Source organism: Sceloporus occidentalis, unplaced genomic scaffold (genome assembly GCF_023333645.1).
Source record: "Sceloporus occidentalis isolate IW3139 unplaced genomic scaffold, rSceOcc1.0.p SCAF_382, whole genome shotgun sequence".
NCBI lineage: Eukaryota > Metazoa > Chordata > Lepidosauria > Squamata > Phrynosomatidae > Sceloporus > Sceloporus occidentalis.
In genome coordinates this window covers 150,429-171,954 of record NW_028317362.1, presented here as the reverse complement: position 1 = coordinate 171,954, position 21,526 = coordinate 150,429, and the positions used below count along the sequence as shown (strand labels likewise).

The following is a 21,526-nucleotide window of genomic DNA, read 5'->3' as shown; positions in this document are numbered from 1 at the left end:
ATGGGGGGGTTAGTTTCCATGGTGACTGCACTGGTTTTGCTCTTTGTAAGTAGGACAGACTCTGGCTAATGATTGTCCCGGATGGAGACGTTGCTCCCGGGTCCGGCCAGTTTCAAGGTTTCTCTCCTGGGCAGCCGTCCAGCTCTGGATCTCGCCGACCGTCAGCCTCGGTCCCAATCCGTCCACTTAACGCGTCCACGAGGGGTTTATCCGGCTGAAGCCTCGGATAATCCGGATCATCTAGAAAAAGTATCTTGGCTGAAGCCGGAGCTCGCAGACAGAATCTCACATAAGGGCCACAGGCTGAATGCTCCGCTCGGGGCCACGCTGAGCGCACGTTACAAGAGACTGCCGCAGAAATGCCCCTGAGCCGCTCCCTCTCCGTCAACTCGCTGAATGGCCTCCCTCAGTGGGACGAGGAAGAGCTTCCTGTGGAGGATTTGCTTTTATTTGAGATCTCGTGGGAAGTCACAAATAAAGGTTGGTAACCCTTACATTGAGAGGGTGGTGGATAAGTGGAACAGCCTCCCAGCAGGAGTGGTAGCGCCTAATACAGTGAGGGTGTTAAACACGCATGGGAGAGAGTGCTGTAAGAGAGCGCCTCGGGGATTGCACGGACTGCGGGGCATTGGGGCCGTTGACCACGTCGCTGGAGCCAGTAGCTGACCTTGCTTTGCGTTTAGTTAAAAAGCCCCTGTGACCAGAGGAGAGTCCTGGCCGGGACCTCGCTGGTTAATTGGAAGCCACAGTGCTGCAGAATGGAGAGCACGGGATCCAAAATAATGTGATTTCTACAGAAAATTGGTTCCGATTTAATGCTAATGAGGCCCAAAACCCTGTTGGTGGTTCTGATTATCAGGTATTTACTGAGAGGGTGGTAGATAAGTGGAACAGCGTCACAGCAGAAGTGGTAGAGGGTAATACAGCGAGGGGACTAAACACAGATGGGATAGACATCCGGCTCCTGAATCTAAGACGAGACCAACGACTGATTAAGGTTTGAGTCGTTACAGCTGGAGAAACGGGCGACTAGACGGGGGCCGGCGGGGGCCGATCTGCCAGGGGGTCCTGGGTTCTTGATGCTGATCAATTATATGCCGGTTTAGGGTACCCCCCGGGGTATTAATGAAGCCTCTGAATCATTCCATGAGTCGTTACAGTAACTCTGTGATGTTCTGCAGCCGGTGTTTTTCCCACTAGGGGTCGCTCTAGCTCTGCAGGGAGCTTTCTACGTTCTGTGTGAGATAAGAGCGCTGGACCCCCCCCCCAGCCCCCAGGGGTTATTAGAGAGCATCCTGCCCCAAACAGAATTACCCCAAATTACAATTTTAAGCTCTCTGAGCGGAAACCTCCTTACCCGCAGTTTCTGTAAGTCAAATTATTATGTTACACGTTATGTCCTATTTACCCACTTTGGCGCTATATAAATCATTAATAACACAAATTGTACAGCGCTACAGAGTATGATGGCGATATATAAATAATAATAATAACACACATTGTACAGCGCTGCGGAGTATGACGGCGATATATAAATAATAATAACACATTGTACAGCGCTGCGGAGTATGACGGCGATATATAAATAATAATAACACACATTGTACAGCGCTGCGGAGTATGACGGCGATATATAAATAATAATAACACATTGTACAGCGCTGCGGAGTATGACGGCGATATATAAATAATAATAACACAAATTGTACAGCGCTACAGAGTATGATGGCGATATATAAATAATAATAATAACACACATTGTACAGCGCTGCGGAGTATGACGGCGATATATAAATAATAATAACACACATTGTACAGCGCTGCGGAGTATGACGGTGATATATAAATAATAATAATAACACACATTGTACTGCGCTGCGGAGTATGACGGCGATATATAAATAATAATAACACACATTGTACAGCGCTGCGGAGTATGACGGCGATATATAAATAATAATAACACATTGTACAGCGCTGCGGAGTATGACGGCGATATATAAATAATAATAACACACATTGTACAGCGCTGCGGAGTATGACGGCGATATATAAATAATAATAACACACATTGTACAGCGCTGCGGAGTATGACGGCGATATATAAATAATAATAACACACATTGTACAGCGCTGCGGAGTATGACGGCGATATATAAATAATAATAACACACATTGTACAGCGCTGTGGAGTATGACGGTGATATATAAATAATAATAATAATATTTGATGCGATGGACCCGGCCGCATTCGCTTCCTGAGAAATATTTAATAAAAACCTAATTTCTATAAATAAAAGCCTAAGAATTGAGGAACCCGGAAGGGCCGGAAAGGGCCAGCGATCTGCGATTGTTGCTGTCACGCCGTCACAGAATCTGCCTCTTCTACAGAAAGCGGGTAACGAGCATCACCGAGACCGGGAGGTAAAACGCTTCAGCCATGAGAGCAGCCATCTTAACTTCCTGTTCTCAGGATCCGCAGGGTTATTCCTCCCCAGGAAACCAACTGCTCTGCTAAATTCCCTTGAATGAAGTAGCGTCCAGTTTCGGTACCTCTTTCACAAATAAAACAAGAGACACTTCTTTATTTCAAAATTTTATTAACGTCAGAATGGAATTATTTGTCCGCGGTGCGGACTTAAACACTTCAGCACCGCGACACTCAACCTTTATTAATATGTCATAAAGTGTCAAATATTATAAACACAACAAATTTGACACAACATATATCAATAATTATTGTCAAAACGAAAGACAACATAACCAATTGTAACCATTAATAACCAAATTAATAACCTGCTGGTATGGGCGTGGCCACCTGTATCTCTGCTGGAACTGCCGGCGTCCCCTAGCGCGGCAGTCACATGACCTTACGATTCACAGAGGCGCCTGCCCCTGGAGTGTCCTGCACTTACACCTCTGTGCACCACAAGTAACCGCACCTAGAGGGTTAACTCCTGCACCGCACCAGCTTAACCAAACCAGAGTACCCGGCAGAGCCAAAAATTAGGGGAGGGATGGGCGGGAAAAATCTCTTTGAAAATAATTGCCCCTATAGGCCACGACCCTTCCTTATATATCCCCCAGGGAGGGTAATTACCCCCTCCCCTCTGGCCCTGCACGTGCCTCCAAACTTAACTCCTTCCGTGCTAAAATTTCCGCTTAGTCATGCCTTAACCCCTTAAACCGGCTTGACCATGGGTACCTCGTCCGCACTACATTCATGGGGCCCCTCTGTCCAATTCTTTCCCTCCGGGGCTGTTCTTATCTTAAAATCATACAATTTCTGAAAAAAATCACTTTGATTATCAAACAAAAAGCAGCAGCTGCAGGGAGGATACATGAATGAAAATGAAAGGAGCAGATTAACCTCTACCACCTCTGCTGGGAGGCTGCCCCACCCCTCAGCCTCCCGTACTCCTGTAAACCTTTCTGTATGGAGAATCCGGTGTTTTTTTGCAGTCGGAGGGATCTACACCGTCATCCAGACGAAAGCCAAGATCACGGCGGACGAATGGGGAGAAAATTACTTCATGATTGGTCCTTACTACGAGCAGAACGTCCGGACCCAGGTGGAGATCTGCGACCCTCCAATCCCATCTGTCGCCAAAGCTTTGGATTTGTTACGAGCCAAAGGGTCTCAGGTAAGAGATCTCCCTCCACGGGATTGGTCGACGTCTTAACAGCTCTCAGCCCTTATTTTAGGGGCCGCAATGAATTAGAGCGAGACCTCTCCACTGGGCGAAGGATTAAAACATTCCATTAACCTCTTTAATCTGCTTTCCTCTCTATGTTTAGAAGTCATTAGCAAAGCGCTTCACGTGTTACATACAGGTTGCCGCGATGTATGTTGGGTATCACGCGTGTATTCCGCACACTTTCAGCATTTAGCAGTTTAGGGCAGTTTAGGTGTTTTTGGGGGGGATTCTGGATTTCTGTTTTTTTCAGTTTCCCAGTGGCTCCGGCGTCTGATTTCTTTGGCCCCCGCAGGTGTATTTTGGACGGTGGCTGATCGAAGGGAATCCCTACGTGATCCTTTTTGACATCGGTTCTTCGGCGTGGAACCTGGATCGCTGGAAAGAGGAGTTCTGGGAGGCGAGTAACATCGGGATTCCGTTCCACGACCGGGAAGCCAACGACGCTTTGATTTTTGGGTCACTGACCGCCTGGTTCCTAAAAGAGGTGAGTTTTTTGGGGTGTCGCCTACGATAGGGTAATGGGGTAATAGTTGTGTGTCAGGTATATTGGAAGATCAATTAATGACTCCTGTCTCTTCTACCAACTTCACATACAAACAAAAAGGATAGAAAGTCCTACAGGACCCGTTGCACAGCGCCGCAGATAATGATGGTGACATATAAATAATAAAGAATAGTAATAAAGCACCTTGTAAAAGAAGCCAAACCGCCATTTTCTGTCCTCGTTTTCCTCAGTCAGTGCTGGGAGGGAATCTTCTGCCTTTTGGGACAATATTATGGGGTATCATCTCCTGCCCTGAAGGGTTAAGCAGGGGTAGGTTTGGATCTTCTGGCCCCGGGCGGGGAGTGCAAGTAAAGCCAAGTGGCCCCATCGCACCCCTCTCCATAACTCAAAAATGTAGTGACATACATAAATTCACACACACACTTCAACAAACGTATATTCTCACGCTTACAAACATACACATTCTTACACATACACATCCCTGCTCATACACACGCTTACACACACACATTCATGCTAACACACACTTACACATACAAATTCATGCTCATAAACGCTTACACATACATATATATGCTAACACACACTCACACATTGAGATTTATTTTAACACACACTTACACATACACATTCATGCTCATACACACACATATCCCTGTTCATTCACACACACACATATTCCACATATTCATGCTAACACACGCTTACACAGTAGTGTACCTAAAGGGGACCGAGGGGGTGGTCCGCACCGGGTGTCACTCATCAATGGGGTGCCCGGTGGCCCGACGGCCGCCTTACGCGGGTCCGCAGCTTACTGCTGTGGCGCCCGCGCACTGTGTGAGGAAACTCTTTTCCCGCGCAGGGGGGGGGGCTATCAGGAACCTGGGCGGGGAAAGAGTTTTCTCATACAGTGCGCGTGCGCCACAGCAGTAAGCTGCGGGCCTGCGTCTGGCGGGAGTCGGGCCGCGTAGACATCTGCACGGCCAACCAGTGATGCTCGGCCGGCCCACGGACTAGTGAAATCTTCAAGAGAGGTAAGGGGATGAGGGAGAGTGAATGGTGAGTGGGTGAATGAATGTTAGTGAGTGGGTGAACGAATGAAAGTTAGTAAGTTACTAGTGAGTACCGTAAGTTAGTGTTTAGGGGCAGAAATGGCACAGGCAGGCTGATTAGGGGGCCAGAGGTGGCACAGACAGGCTGATGTGGGGCAGAATTGGCATAGGAAGGTTGATAAGGGGGGGCAGAATTGGCACAGGCAGGCTGATTAGGGGGCAGAAGTGGCACAGAGAGGCTGTTTCAGGGGCAAAGTTGGCACAGAGAGGCAGTATCCCTGTTCATTCACACACACACATATTCCACATATTCATGCTAACACACGCTTACACAGTAGTGTACCTAAAGGGGGCCGAGGGGGTGGTCCGCACCGGGTGTCACTCATCAATGGGGTGCCCGGTGGCCCGACGGCCGCCTTACGCGGGTCCGCAGCTTACTGTTGTGGCGCCCGCGCACTGTGTGAGGAAACTCTTTTCCCGCGCAGAGGGGGGGGGCTATCAGGAACCTGGGCGGGGAAAGAGTTTTCTCATACAGTGCGCGTGCGCCACAGCAGTAAGCTGCGGGCCTGCGTCTGGCGGGAGTCGGGCCGCGTAGACATCTGCACGGCCAACCAGTGATGCTCGGCCGGCCCACGGACTAGTGAAATCTTCAAGAGAGGTAAGGGGATGAGGGAGAGTGAATGGTGAGTGGGTGAATGAATGTTAGTGAGTGGGTGAACGAATGAAAGTTAGTAAGTTACTAGTGAGTACCGTAAGTTAGTGTTTAGGGGCAGAAATGGCACAGGCAGGCTGATTAGGGGGCCAGAGGTGGCACAGACAGGCTGATTTGGGGCAGAATTGGCATAGGAAGGTTGATAAGGGGGGGCAGAATTGGCACAGGCAGGCTGATTAGGGGGCAGAAGTGGCACAGAGAGGCTGTTTCAGGGGCAAAGTTGGCACAGAGAGGCAGTTTCAGGGGCAGACTTGGCACAGGCAGGCTGCTTCAGTGGCAAAAAGTGTCACAGAGAGGCTGTTTAAGTGGCAGCGGTGGCACAGGCAGACTGCTTTATGGGCAGGGGTGGCACAGGCAGACTCTTTCAGGGACGCAGTTGCACAGGCACACTGCTTCGGGGATGGCGGTGGCACAGGCACTGGCTCAGTGTATAGTAATGGGAGTTACGCTGGGCCATATCTGTTCAGTAAATGTAATTTGCCGGTATTTTTTCAGATTTCTATTTTTTCCAGTTGACACACAGTAAAAAATTAGTGAAATAAATATTCTTGCCAACGTTCATTTTTTTGTGTGTGTGGGGGGGTGCCACATACAGGATCCGCCCCGGGTGCTAAATACTCTAGGTATGTCCCTGCGCTTACACATGGATATCCGTGCTCATACATGCACTTACACACACACTCTCATTCATGCAGTCATACATACTCCCTCCCCAACTGTGATGCGGAGGAGTTGTGAAGATTAACATTCTTGTATTTTTTAGCTCGCGGACCAATTCCAGGATAAGCCAAACATCCTGGCGCACTTCCATGAGTGGCAGGCAGGTGCGGGGTTAATTCTGTCTCGGTACAGGAAGCTTCCCGTGGCCACAATATTTACCACCCATGCCACGCTGCTGGGGCGGTACCTCTGTGCTGCAAGCGTGGACTTCTACAACCGGCTGGACCAGGTAACAGATACCACATGTACCACGCCAAATCATAACCACTGGGATTATCTGCAAAGTGCACATAGCGGTGCAAAATTTAAGCAATTGCCATGGCAACCAATCCTACAGATTGCTCCAGATTTGCAGGTGAAAATGCAGATGTTAGCGCAGTTTTGGGGGCAGTGTATGTGAGGGTCAGAGTTTAAGGGGCTGGCAGCAAATGTTCCACGGGGGAGGAGTCTGCTCGTGGCTCTGCAAGGGAGGAGTCTGCTAAGGGCTCTGAGGGAAAGGAGTCAGCTTGGGGCTCTGCAGGGGAAGAGGTAGCACAAGGCACTGCGGAGGGGGGGTGATGGGCTGATGCAGGATTTAACTGCCTCTTGGCCATAAAAAGCTGATAATAATGCAGCCGAGGGCAGGACTGGGAGGATTAACCCCGCTCTGTCCAGTTGCCCTGCAGACTCCTCTCTGAGGCCATAATGAGGCTGCAGGACACTGACCACCAGCCCCGTATTCACTGGTGATGTCTCCTGCAAGTTGTCCGCCCCCGGCCCTCGCTTGGTGCAGGTTTGTGCTCTTTGTCAGCTGCATGTCTGTAAAGGTTACACGTCGTGCGGCGCGGGAGGCAGGAAGCCTCATTTGTCTGATTTTAGGCGAGTCACGTGTCTGACCTTCCGGATGGCAGACGTGGCATCTGGAAACAACCGCAAACTGCTGTCTGTCCGCGTCAGGCCACGAGGCTGGAGCCACGAACGTTCCTAACTGCATGGCCTTTGGGCAGAGGTGACCTTTCCATAGCAGAGGAAGCCTCATTAGGACATCTGATCTCCCAGAACACGTTAACAATTGTCAGAACTAATGTCTGTACGAAGCGGCAACGAGCCTCTAAATACCAGCTGGGCTCATCGGACATTCTGCCCCAAACGGGCCGTCACCAGGAGACCGAGGAGCACCCTCTACAGGGTTAATTGACGCTCAGACAAAGATCCCTAAAACACCTAAAAAAATCCAACATTCTGAGTTTATTCACAAAATATATTTCAGGTGCCTTACCGGCCGTGGCCAGAGGAGCTTACGCTCTAATCAATACACTAAATACATGAATGTATCTGCTCTGATACATCATATCTCTGACATCACAGAGACGGCGGCGCAGTGGGTGGGGCGTCTGGCCCCCTTGTTTGTTGCGGTTTGGGAAATTACTGGGGGGGGTTAATGCATTAAGTTATTTTTGGGGGGATCTCCCGCAGTTTGATCTCGATCGAGAGGCCGGGGAGAGGCAGATTTACCATCGTTACTGCATGGAGCGAGCGTCTGTCCACTGCGCCCACGTATTCACCACCGTGTCCCAGATCACCGGCATCGAGGCGGAGCACATGCTGAAACGGAAGCCCGGTGAGGACATCCCGCTAGCCACCCCTGTGCACGCGCCATGATAACCCTAACCCCTGTGCACGCGCCACCCTAACCCCTGTGCGTTCGCCACGCTAACCCTACCCTCTGTGCATGCGCCACTCCAGGGCTGATATTCACTAGTATCAGAGGCATCTTGTGTACCTTTTTCCTGTGCCTGAAACTTCATGTTTTGTGGATATTTTTTCTAATTATTATTATTTTTAGATGTTATTACTCCAAATGGCCTCAATATCAAGAAATTCTCAGCCGTCCATGAGTTCCAGAACCTGCACGCGATGTATAAATCCCGGATCCAGGAATTTGTCCGCGGACATTTCTACGGGTATTTTACTTAGGAACTTTTACGATAATATATTAGAATAATACCGTATTGCCGCGATTTTATGAAATTATACTTTGGGGCAGAACACCGCAGTCTGTAGGAACAGAAAGTTATGGCTGCCCACGGAAGAAGAGTAAATGGATTATATAATATTACTGGTATTATTATATTAAGGAATTATATAACTGGTATTATTATATTACTGATTTATATTATTGGTATTATTATATTATTGGTATTATATTAATGAATTATATTATTGGTATTATTATATTAATGGATTATATTATTGGTATTATTATATTAATGAATTATATTATTGGTATTATATTATTGGTATTATTATATTAATGAATTATATTATTGGTATTATTATATTAATGGATTATATTATTGGTATTATTATATTAATGAATTATATTATTGGTATTATATTAATGAATTATATTATTGGTATTATATTAATGAATTATATTATTGGTATTATTATATTAATGGGTTATATTATTGGTATTATTATATTAATGAATTATATTATTGGTATTATTATATTAATGCATTATATTATTGGTATTATTATATTAATGGATTATATTATTGGTATTATATTATTGGTATTATTATATTAATTAATTATATTATTGCTATTATTATATTAATGGATTATATTATTGGTATTATATTATTGCTATTATTATATTAATTAATTATATTATTGGTATTATATTATTGCTATTATTATATTAATTATATTATTGGTATTATTATATTAATGGATTATATTATTGGTATTATATTATTGGTATTATTATATTAATTAATTATATTATTGGTATTATTATATTAATGGATTATATTATTGGTATTATTATATTAATTAATTATATTATTGGTATTATTATATTATTGGTATTATTATATTAATGAATTATATTGTTGGTATTATTATATTAATAGATTATATTATTGGTATTATTATATTAATGAATTATATTATTGGTATTATTATATTTATGAATTATGATGTAAAATGTAGGCCAAATATATGAAAATACCTCAATTTATTTTTATGTGTCATTTTTTTCATAACCCTAAATCTTGGGGAATATTTGTCGAGTTTAGCCTTTTAAGTGATTTATTGCTAAAGTTGTTACATTTTCTCCGACAAGGAACGTTCTAATTCCAGTTCCGTATTCCAGAAATGATTTTTTTTTCCTCCTCGTTTCCCTAACGAAATGAATTTCTTCTCCACAAATAATCCTTCCAGACACCTGGATTTTAACCTGGAGAAGACGCTGTTTTTCTTCATCGCCGGGAGGTACGAATACTCCAATAAAGGGGCCGACATTTTCCTCGAGACGCTCTCCCGGCTCAACTTCCTGCTCCGGGTACCGTCTATTGATTCACGTAGCGCTATCATATTCTGCAGCGCAGTACAACGGGGTAACAAGGTTCCGAGTGTATTCATCATTAACCTGTTACTAGGCTGTTCTAAACGGGATCGGTAAAACGAGCCGTTCGCTTTCTAGCGTGTAAATATTCTACGTGCACCGTAACGCCCGGTCCGTCCCGTGATTTATCCGTCTGTAGATTAAACTCATGTATTTGCCCTAGAACCGAGAAACGGGCTTCGTGGCCTCACAACTACCGGCCCGTGAAAGCTTTCATTAACCTCCATCACGTTCCCCATCGCTGATAATCACCCAACGTCCAGATTAACTACGCGTGCGCTGATTGACGCGCGTCACCCTCACCGGTCCGCGAGCCCCAGCGAGGGATTCCTCCTCCTTTTCACCATCAGGATTTAGAATGGAAGGCGCTTATTCCAAAGCGATCGTTATAAATAATTTGCTTATTAATCAATAATTATTGTATCTCTTCCCAGTCCCGAAGGGTTAAGCTTTCAGTATTTCTATTATCAGGTTGTTTCAACCAAATCCCAAGGGCCCCCCCAAAAAGAGCCTGTTGTCACGGTAACAGATCACTTACTTAAATAAAGTAATTCATTTTTTTTTTGTTTTCTCAGCCTGCATCAATCCGATTCAGTAAGAGGAAAATTATCGGGGCCGAAATAAATAATTCTGCAAATTCTGCGGCCATAACCTTTAGTATTTTATGGCATTGATATTATTGATAAAATATGATAATATTAATAATTATTTGATGAATCATTGATATGAATCAGTCGGTTTCTCTGTTTGATTGGCAGGTTCACCGGAGCGACGTCACCGCCGTGGTGTTTTTCATCATGCCGACAAAGACGGATAATTTTAACGTGGAGACGCTGAGAGGCCAAGCGGTCAGGAAGCAGCTGTGGTGAGGAGTCGGTGCCCCGACGCGATTTACCCCCCCCCCCCCGTGACGCCAACTCCCGGCTCACGCGTTTCTCTTTGCTCGTTGCTTTAGGGACACGGCTCATTCCGTGAAGGAGAAGTTCGGGAAGAAGCTTTACGAGGCTTTGCTAAAGTGGGTGTTCGCTGTTCCTTCCCTAACTTCACGGAAATAAAACGTCTCCCCTGGCGGCAAGTTAACTCCTTATGTGTTTATTTAGGGGCGAAATTCCGGATCTGAACAAAATTCTGGACCGAGATGACTTGACGGTCATGAAAAGGGCGATATTCTCCACGCAGGTAACAGAGTATCTCGCCACGCAGGTAACAGAGTATCTCGCCACGCGGGTAACAGAGTATCTCGCCACGCGGGTAACAGAGTATCTCGCCACGCGGGTAACAGAGTATCTCGCCACGCGGGTAACAGAGTATCTCGCCACGCGGGTAACAGAGTATCTCGCCAGAGGACGTTACCGTCCCGTAAACACGAGGAAATCTCCGCGCGTCCATACGCTCTGATTCCGGTGTCGGAATGTCCAGGCGACGGGGGGGCCGAGGTTCTTCTACAATGTATCGGGTACTCGGACTCGTGATCTACATTCTGATGACCCTCTCTTGGTTTTTGGCAGCGCCAGTCCCTGCCCCCGGTGACCACTCACAACATGGTGGACGACTCAGCGGACCCGATTCTGAACACCATCAGACGGATCGGACTTTTCAACAGCCGCGCAGACAGAGTAAAGGTTGGTCTCAGATAAAAACCACAATCCCTATCAGGTGTAAACCCAAAGTGTTGGTGGGACCATGATAATTGGGGAGGAATTACACCTGAAAATTAGAGGGGCTTACATTACATATACGAGAATAAATACCCTGCAATGTATTGGTGAGGTATTGCTGGGTACGGCTGAGTGGGGTTGAGTACCAGTGTGTAGGTTTAAGTACAGGTGGGTAAGGTTGAGTACAGGTGGGTATGGGTGAGTACAGGTGGGTAAGGTTGAGTACAGGCGGGTATGGGTGAGTACAGGTGGATAGGGGTGAGTACCGGTGTATAGGGGTGAGTACAGGTGGGTAGGGGTGAGTACCGGTGTATAGGATTGAGTAAAGGTGGGTAGGGTAAGTGCAGGTCTTTATGGTTGAGTACGGGTCAGTATGGGTGGATAGGATTGAGTACAGGTAGGTATGGGTGAGTACTGGTGTATAGGGGTTGAGTACCGGTGGATAGGGGTGAGTACCGGTGTAAAGGGATGAGTACCGATGTATAGGGGTGAGTACCGGTGGATAGGGGTGAGTACAGGTGGGTAGGGGTGGATAGGGTGAGTACTGGTGTATAGGGGTGAGTACGGGTCAGTATACTTGCGTACAGCTCCGGGTACACTCGGTACCGCTGGCTGATGACTCTCTGTGACCGCAGGTGGTCGTTCACCCCGAGTTCCTGACGTCCACCAGTCCGCTGCTGCCGCTGGATTACGAGGAGTTCGTGCGCGGCTGTCACCTGGGGGTTTTCCCGTCTTACTACGAGCCCTGGGGGTACACGCCGGGTACGTCCCCCCATTAACCCTTCGCAGGAATAAAAAGATTGAATAAGCAAAACCCTGAAAGATCGGCAGCAGAGCGTCTCCGCCTGACCGCGACGCCATCGATCGTCTTATTGATCGGCTGAACGGGTCGTAAATCCTGAATTAGACGTCAGTTAAAGCGAGGAAACCGCGAAGCCATTTATTACGCGGAAAAACTGCTCGAGCGAATTAATAATCCCCCCGTAATCATCAAGCGGCCCCCTCGGGGGAGACTTCGCTGTTAATTAATGGGATGCCGGGAATCCTCCTACCCTCGGGGATTAAAGGGCAGGTTATGGGGGCTTCACATAGGGCGTGCGCGGCGGGTGCAGCCGTAAAGCAGGAGCCCCTCTGGATGGGGCTGCAGGGAGTCATGGGAGTTGTAGTTCAGCAAGTTTTTATTTAGGGGGCCTTCTGATGTTTCCGATGTGGAATTAGAGGCCGCGGAGGAGGACGTCACGCGTGTTACCTCTGCATGTCACACATGTGATACTCATAGAAAACATGTCACACACATGGAGAGGTTAATCAGCCTCACGCCTTTTACACGCAAAGTTTTTGAGGTTAAAGATCTCGTTATTTGTCAAGTTGTCGCTTTAATGACAGGTTTCTTGGAAATAATTTCCGGAAATTGTTTAGTGAAATCGATTGTAATGCGTTACGGGGGAGGAAAAAATCAGATTTAAAAATAGAGCGTGAAGCGCGGGATTGATTGCCGCTGGAATAGAATTTATCTCGCGGGGCCGGCTTGGGGAATTAGTGATTCATTCAAGTGCTGGGACGCTGCTACCTAGGCGAGACCCCGCTGGGTGGCAGATTAGGGCCCCCTGATCGTGGGGGGCAGCAGTGAGCGGTCGGGGTCCCTGGGCTCGGTATTAAGGCCGCACATTGACTCAAACACGACAATTCCAAGCGATTTCAAGAAAATCCCGTGATTCCGTCTCGCCCCGGGTTGGGGATTTGGTTGATTTTCGGTTGGGGGGGTAAAGAGGGCAGCTGCCCAGGGAGCCCACCTCACACTCTGCCCTCACTCCCTTTAGTGGTACTTTTGTCAAGCGCCCTGGGGGCCGGAGTCGATTTTTCTGGGCTGCTTGCGCTCTGCTGTTACGTTGGGGCAGGAATTTCTCTGCTGCCTGTCCCGGGGGGGCGAGCTCCGGAGGGTATCTGCCATGCAGTGACCTGTCGGAGGGGGTAATGGCCTTTACTGCCCCGGGTGTAAAGATGCGGCGTGTCTTATTCCAGCCGAATGCACCGTGATGGGGATCCCGAGCGTCACGACCAACCTGTCCGGGTTCGGGTGCTTCATGCAGGAACACGTAGCCGACCCCGCTGCGTACGGTAAGAAGGTGGTGTGTCCTGCCATGGGGCACGTATGTCCTGTCTATATCCCGTGTATATCCCGTGTTTCCTGTGTATATCCCGTGTATGTCTCGTGTATATCCCGTGTATGTCCTGAGTATATCCCCTGTATATCCTATGTATGTCCCATGTATATCTTGTGTATAGCCCGTGTTTCCTGTGTGTATCCTGTGTATCTCCCTGTATATCCCATGTATGTCCCGTGTTTCCTGTGTGTATCCTGTGTATGTCCCGTGTATATCCCCTGTATGTCCTGTGTATATCTTGTGTATATCCCATGTATGTCCCGTGTATATCCCGTGTATATCCCCTGTATGTCCTGTGTATATCTTGTGTATATCCCATGTACGGTGTATATACCGTATGCCGCACAGACTATGTATTTGGGGGTACGGGGTAACCGCTTGGTCTCCGTGCCGTTAGGAATATACATCGTGGACAGGCGCTTCCGCTCTCCGGACGAGTCGTGTAACCAGCTGACGCAGTTACTCTACGCTTTCTGCCAACAATCCCGCCGCCAGCGGATCATCCAGCGGAACCGGACCGAGCGGCTCTCCGACTTACTGGACTGGCGCTACCTGGGCCGAGTAAGAGGCTGACTTACACCCGGGGGCCGTCGGCACAAACACTCCCGTGGTCCCCGGGGCCACGCTGGTGATGGTGGGGAGCGGTCCTGCAGCGAGCTACTTGATTTATTTACAATGAAAAATGGTCTTATTCCCATAGCAACGAATGGAGTGGTCCAATCAGAAACATAGTATAATATATAATAAATAAAGGCGTTTCCGGCCCTTTAATATCCGAGCCGGTTTTCCGCACCTTTTTTAATAAATAAGAAACACAAGAAATCTGACCTCATATAATTCCCAACAAATCAACTTTTCTGATTTTTTTTTTTTCTTTTTTAACTAATTTCGGAGTTTTCCTGTAAGCGAAATGTCAGTTATTTAGAATATGTGAGTTCCTCATAACCGATTTCCCCGTTATTTCCCGTCTTATCAGTTTTATATGCATGCGCGACACCTTGCCCTCTGCAGGAGCTTCCCGGACCGCTTCCAAATGGAGCCCAGCGCCCCGCCAAAGGTAAGAGTCTTTTCTTAGTTTTTGATACAAATTTCTTAAAAGTCTGGATTTAAAGGGCCGCATTCTGCAGGTTTTTGGGCAACGGAATAAAAAACTGTTTTTTTGCAGTAAAACTTTCAAGCAAAAAATGAATTTTATTGAATATTTTAGGAGCCGCCGCCGTAAATAACACTTTATGAGATCGCAGGATCAATAAGCCTATAAGATGAAGTGAAATCCTCTCGATGAGGTCAGAGCCTCGCTGTCAGCCCCGCGCATGTTCTCAGTGGGGGGGGGGGTGCTGAGGAAAAAGTGATTGTCATGGAAATTAGATTTATTTAGGACATCAACATAATCCATACCGCTGTACAACAGGGAAACGTGAAATGGGGGGTGAGGAGGGGGACCCGTCAGATGTGACACAGGAGGGACCTGAGAGGCTGGAAGGGAACAGATTTTGTCAGTACGGAGTTGCTAAAAACTTGTTTTGAATTGGTTGCTATTGGGAGGCTGATAGATAAGTGGAACAGCCTCCCTGCAGAAGTGGTATAGACATATGGCTCCTGAATCTAAGACGAGACCAACAACTGATTAAGGTTTGAAACAGGCGACTAGATGGGCCGTCGGGGGCCGATCTGCCCGCAGGTTCTAGGGTTCTATGGTGATCTCTGGAGAGGTGGGAGAGTCTCTGTAGATGGAGGCTCGGGGTTGGCAGTGTGAGAGGTGACCCCGCGGCATTAACCCTTAACTTTCTTTCTGCAGACTGACGGCTTCCGCTTCCCGCGGCCTTCATCGGTCCCCCCGTCCCCCTCGGTCTCCCAGCATTCCACCCCCCACCACAGTGAAGATGAAGACGACGACGATGAGGAGGAGAGGTACGACGAAGACGAGGAGGCAGAGAAAGATCGGCAGAACATCAAATCCTTGTTTTCTCTCGAGCAAGCGCCTCACGGAAAGAAGAAAAAACACGGCGAGAACAGAAACTGAAACGTCGAGACATTTCCGAAAACATAGAAATTCCACGTTTAGAAATTTAGAGGTAAAAAAAAGTTGAGTTTTACAAAAAAAAACAAGCAGAGCTTTTTGTGAAAATCTACAGATATTTTAAATCCGCCTAAAACGCTCTTTTTCCGTTTCCCAAAACCGAACATGAAACCCTAAAAAATAAAAAAAAAAGAAAGAAAAAGATTTTTGTTTTCTTAATTTTACCCTTTTTTCTGGGAATTTTCTTATATTATGTTATCTTTTATGGCACTTAGTATATAAGGTCCTTCTCCGTGCTTATTAACCCCTAATTTCAACAATCAATTTATAACCCCCCCCCTCCCCCGACACGTCTCTTTCCGGGTTAATGGGGCAGAACTGATGGTTAAAGAGATGAAGATGAAGAGTCCGACCTTTCCTTAAAATATGGAATATCTGACAAGAAAAAAAAACAACCACAAACATATTCCAGAATAAATCCGAAGAACACAAAATAATTGAAAATAACGAATTATTGAAGCAAAAGCCAAAGAACTGATAATCCAGGACCTCAAAATGAGTGAAATTAACGCTAATCCATAATAATAATCATCCATAATGTAAAAAATACAATTATTTACACAGAAACCCCGAACCTGCCGGCAGGTCGGCCCCCGTCGGCCCCCCGTCTAGTCTCCCTTTTCTCCCGCTGTAAAGAGTCAAACCTTAATCAGTCGTTGGTCTCGTCTTAGATTCAGGAGCCGTATGTCTATCCCACGCACAATACCCTCACTGTATTACCCTCTACCACTTCTGCTGGGAGGCTGTTCCACTTATCCACCACCCTCTCTATAAAGTAAACCGTGTAGTCAGTGTTTGATACGAAGCCTAATTTCAGTTAATATCAGGGAGGAGTTTCCAGGATTTATTAATAATTTCTAATAACATGAAATATTATCAGAGTTTAAAATAACTTCCGTCCGGATTCTGTTCATCGGGAAGAAAATGTTCCTCGGAATCTCGTGCTTCACAAGCCTCAAATCCCTATCCATTTATTAATAAAAATACGGAAACACCAAGAACGCCGCACACAAATGTATCCAAAATACCTCGGATTGACTTTATTGATCGGTTTCATGAATAAAAATAACTATCGCATCGTTTGAATTTTCGGCGAGTTAAGCAGAAGTGAAGCGAGTCGCAGTGATGAGCGCGTAATGACGAGGCCGCCCGTGGCCGCTTTACTGGCGTGTTTTGGAAGTCTGCGAGGCGTTAACGGGGTGCCGTCCGTGGAGCGCGGAGAGTTTCACACGGAACATTTTCACACGGAACGGGATTCGCGAGCAGCCGAGAACGCGGAGGCGAGGAATTCACCAGCCGAAGAACCCGTCCGGCAGATACCCCGGCTGCTCGGTGGACTCGTCCTCGCCTGCGAGAAAAAAATCACGGGCATTAATAACGGCGTCCGCTGGCTGTCACGGTTACCGCAAAGGCAACGAGAGCCGATCCAGCAGGTTTCTTCAAAGCCGGGAGTTCTGTGTCTGATACCCCCGGAGGGCAAGAGAAGAACCTTTCAGAAATATTGCCCCATTCTGGAATAAATAACAAAATACCCTCCTGCTGCCTCCTCTGCCCAGTTACCCTCCTGCCGTCTCCTCTGCCCAGTTACCCTCCTGCAGTCTCCTCTGCCCAGTTACCCTCCTGCCGTCTCCTCTGCCCAGTTACCCTCCTGCCGTCTCCTCTGCCCAGTTACCCTCCTGCCGTCTCCTCTGCCCAGTTACCCTCCTGCCGTCTCCTCTGCCCAGTTACCCTCCTGCAGTCTCCTCTGCCCAGTTACCCTCCTGCCGTCTCCTCTGCCCAGTTACCCCCCTGCCGTCTCCTCTGCCCAGTTACCCTCCTGCCGTCTCCTCTGCCCAGTTACCCCCCTGCAGGCAGCATTTCTCTTAGTTTTATCGTGTTTTGGGGGGAGTTGGCGTTATTTATGTATTCATACCCCTGGCGGGTTCTGGGTGTTTAGGAACTCACCCTCTTCTCGGGCTTTCTGGAGGGAGCTCAGGAACATCGCCGCGGCCTCCGAGATGGTGATCGGACTCGTGTTCCTGCGCGTCTCTAGAAAATGACAAAACCAGACATTGTATTTAGACAGATTGTGAAATAAACATAAATAACCGAAAGCTTAGGCCGCTCCGGATTAACGGGGGTTAAAGGGCAGGAAGCCCCACGGATCACCCCCCCCCGTATAGCGACGCTGATTACATCATAGAAATCATTACATTATTATAAAGACCGAACTGTCTGAGCTGGAGGCGCCGATGCCCATTATGTGCCCCACGCCAGTCACATGACTGCTTTCTGTGCGATCTCATTGGGTGACAGCAAATCATTTTGGAAATATGTTTTTTTTTATATATATATTTTATTTTCAAATTTGATTAACGTCATCGAGATGCTTCCTATAATAAATATCACTTTGTTACTTTGTTATAAGAAGCATCTGGGTGAAGTTAATCAGATTCCAAAACAAAATGTAAAATGTACAAAAATGTAGAAACTTCTGGGGGGTTTAAAGAAAATTTGAAAAAGGGGTGAAAATGTGACAGTAATTTGTGGGATAAATGAACGTTCTGTAATATTATAGAGGAATTACCGAGCTGCAGCCGGTCGTAAAGGTCCTTTCTTTGGCTTTCATCGGAAATAAATCTGCGTCCCTCTGCGAGAAGAAATAACAATCATTTACAGCCGAGCTCTGGCATAAATATCCCTAAAAACAGCCGGAAAAAAAAAATTCTACACGTTTTAATGACGTCATAAAAAACCTGCGAGAGCCGCAGGACGGGTCCCTCTCTGTCTCATAGGGGAAACGCGAAGGATCCGGGGGGCTCGGGATCCTTAAATTTGTTAAAACGTTTCCGCGCCGTGAAATAATCGTTATTTTAGTTAAAGCCGTTTTACTCACGGGCCCCCTTCAGATACAGCATGGCCTGCGGGGTCCAGTTTCTCCTCTGGAAATGGTTCTTCCGTAAAGAAAGGAAAGAAGACGTTAGAGAGCGCGAGAGAATCCTGGCCACGTAATTAAAGGAGACAAGCGGGTACCTGGGAGATCCCCCCCGAGGGGCCGAGCATGGACGCCACCAAAAGCAGGATCAGGACGCACGTCGTATGAGAGCTGAAGTCCTGAAAACACAGCGAGAAACAACGTGACCTTAAGAAATCTCTCCAGATGTCTCGCTCGGCGGCTGAGCTGTCACTTATTATCCGGTACATTAACCGGAGAGCGGAACCGAAACGGGGAGAAAAAAGAGATTCCTCGCTGCCGAGTCTCCAGCCTGATTCCCCGTAAAACATCGCTTTATTCCCCTAAATTTAACAAAATTGATACAAATAAATAAAAGAAGTGAGGCAGCCGACGCGGGACCATGTCTGGAAATCAAACAGTTAAAAAGAATTGTTATTACGGCTAAAAAAAGAGATTTAACAAAAATATATATATTTTTTTAAAGTCTAAAATTTTGGCTACATTTATGATAAATACTCTCACCCCCCAAAAAAGTCTTCTTAAAGGAAAAAAAGCAAAGTAACAAAAAACGAAAAATATCACGAAATGACGTTTGGTAATCAGAATTTGGGACTTGAAATCTTTTTTGCCGGTATAATAAAAGCAAATAAATTCAGTAAATAATTGGATTCATCGCATCAGGAAAGATTACAATAAATATCGTATATTTAGGGAAAAATAAAGTACTTGAAAAGATGTAGATTTCTTTTTTTTAAATAGTTCTATTTTCTGTTAAGTCTCCGTTTACGCCCCGGGCGATACATTTTGCGGGTAACTTGTTAATGTTGTTACATTGTTACCGGGGGCAGCACGTCGGGGACTCACCTTCATCCTGCTTTGTCCTGGGGCAGCCGGAGCGGAGGATGCGTGTGCCCACCTACCCCGCTCCGCGCCGGGTTTTAAACCATCGGAGGGCAGATCTCCTCCCTTCTCCCGTCCCGGGGATTAATCTGTAGTGATGGGACCTCGTGTCAGCCCCGGAGACGGCGAGGAGGACGCCCCGATGGCTCCTCCTTGGGGCTTTTTCCATCCCAGGGTGGTGATTGACGGGTGGACATTACAAGCTGCCATATTCCGAATACATTAACTTCATCCTCGCCCCCTCTGACCAATCACCTGTCATCGCTTCGCCGGCTGATCGATATCCGCCGCTCCGAGCTAAAGGTGATTCAGATAATGAGCCGCGATTTTACTAACTGACCGTCACTCAAAATCACTGCACCAGACCTCAATGGGTTAAAGTCAGGTCTAAGGGCCCACGGGCCCCGCGGGCGGCTGGAGAGGATTTTAACTCTTCGCCGGCAGGAGATGGGCTCAAACCACTTATCAGAAACCCAACGGACCTCCGCCTGACGCCAATAAACAATCCCTGCGGGGTTAAAGGGTTAAAACAACGAAAAGGAGAGACGCTTTTTGTTTTTTCATCCAAAATGTTTTATTTTAGTATTTAAATATGAAACATATTATCCGAGGGGCTCTAATATTATATAAAACGAAAACCCCCCAGAGACCGGAATCTAACACTAGAGGGTCAGAGGCTGAGGTGGAACAGAAGGAAGTTTTGCTTTACTGAGAGGGGTGGTGGATAAGTGGAACAGCATCCCAGCAGAGGTGGTAGAGGGTAATACAGCGAGGGGATTAAACATGCATGGGATAGACATTCGGCTCCTGAATCTAAGACGAGGCCAACGACTGATTAAGGTTTGAGTCGTTACAGTGGGAGAAGCAGCAAATAGACGGGCCGACGGGGGCCGATCTGCCGGGAGATTCCAGGTTTCTATGTGTTGCAGAAAACATCAAAATCAATCGGTTTCATTTAGTGAAATACATGGCAGCAGATTTTATTATTATTTATTATCGATCAATTTTAACCGGCGTCGTCATATTCTGCAGCGCTGCGCAATTCCACGCGGGGAGCCCATAAATCCCGGACGTTGCGTTTTAACGGCACCGCAGCAGATGCGACTAATTCTGCCGCCAGCCATAAGTCACTGGAAACAACCCTATTAGTGTATGAGCGTTACCACGGAAACGCCAAAAGCTCCCCCGCGGCCCGTCGCATCATCGGACCTTTAAACGCTCGTTCTCACTTCCGAAGCCGCCTGGGGCAGCTCTGCGGCCGGACGGTACCGGGCGATCCGGACAGATTCCACGCCCGACACCAGCTGCATGCAGATCCGCGCATGTATCGGCCGTCCGCACACACATCGCAGCAAATGCAGAAACCGCACCGGAGATCAGAAAAGATACCGATTCCTCCTCCTACGTGATACAGACAGCGGACGGACGCCGGGCACCGGAAACCCTCCCAGAACCGCAGCCGGCCCTAGAATCCCGCTAAGTTTGGGACAGCACCCCTGGAACCGCGCATAAGAAAGTGAAGGATTCGTCGCAGGGGTCCGGGGTAAAACCTGAAAACACGCGTCAGAGAACCGCGTTCCAGTAACCAAGTCCTAATACCCCGGGCCGGACCGACATAAACGCACCCCGTACCCCAGAGAGGGGCTCGTCCGCAGGAGAACAGCGACAAATCCAGCATTTAACCCCCAAATCCTGACCAAACTAAAC

General features: G+C 47.2%; 2 protein-coding genes across 2 annotated transcripts; one reads left to right on the top strand and one right to left on the bottom strand.

Moving 5' to 3' along the window:
- The first annotated feature begins 359 nt into the window (after positions 1-359).
- LOC149273379 (glycogen [starch] synthase, liver-like) lies at positions 360-15,927 on the top strand. Its single transcript, XM_089506396.1, has 16 exons — positions 360-480; positions 3,463-3,644; positions 3,991-4,182; positions 6,731-6,916; positions 8,143-8,287; positions 8,513-8,630; positions 9,898-10,018; positions 10,840-10,946; positions 11,037-11,096; positions 11,182-11,260; positions 11,590-11,703; positions 12,375-12,501; positions 13,762-13,857; positions 14,302-14,465; positions 14,881-14,961; positions 15,703-15,927. Exons 1-16 carry the CDS (start codon positions 360-362, stop codon positions 15,925-15,927), a joined length of 2,118 nt encoding a protein of 705 aa, XP_089362522.1.
- Positions 15,928-17,273: 1,346 nt separating this feature from the next.
- On the bottom strand, positions 17,274-21,129 carry LOC149273378 (spexin prohormone 1-like). The gene is made up of 6 exons (XM_089506388.1): positions 21,049-21,129; positions 20,674-20,735; positions 18,860-18,963; positions 18,551-18,613; positions 17,929-18,012; positions 17,274-17,332 (listed from the first exon to the last, which is right to left on the bottom strand). The coding sequence occupies exons 1-6, from the start codon at positions 21,127-21,129 to the stop codon at positions 17,274-17,276; spliced, it is 453 nt and encodes a 150-aa protein (XP_089362514.1).
- Between the last annotated feature and the right edge of the window lie 397 nt (positions 21,130-21,526).

What these genes read in the sequence shown, in the direction of transcription:
- LOC149273379 (XM_089506396.1), top strand. Translation starts at nt 360, where the DNA reads ATGCCCCTGAGCCGCTCCCTCTCCGTCAACTCGCTGAATGGCCTCCCT. An exon ending in GCCGCGCAGACAGAGTAAAG is followed by an intron (nt 11,704 to 12,374) that starts GTTGGTCTCAGA and finishes CTGTGACCGCAG; the next exon opens with GTGGTCGTTCACCCCGAGTT. An exon ending in AGCCGACCCCGCTGCGTACG is followed by an intron (nt 13,858 to 14,301) that starts GTAAGAAGGTGG and finishes CCGTGCCGTTAG; the next exon opens with GAATATACATCGTGGACAGG.
- LOC149273378 (XM_089506388.1), bottom strand. Translation starts at nt 21,129, where the DNA reads ATGCAGCTGGTGTCGGGCGTGGAATCTGTCCGGATCGCCCGGTACCGT. An exon ending in GCTGTATCTGAAGGGGGCCC is followed by an intron (nt 18,614 to 18,859) that starts GTGAGTAAAACG and finishes TTCTTCTCGCAG; the next exon opens with AGGGACGCAGATTTATTTCC. An exon ending in CCAGAAAGCCCGAGAAGAGG is followed by an intron (nt 17,333 to 17,928) that starts GTGAGTTCCTAA and finishes TTTTTCTCGCAG; the next exon opens with GCGAGGACGAGTCCACCGAG.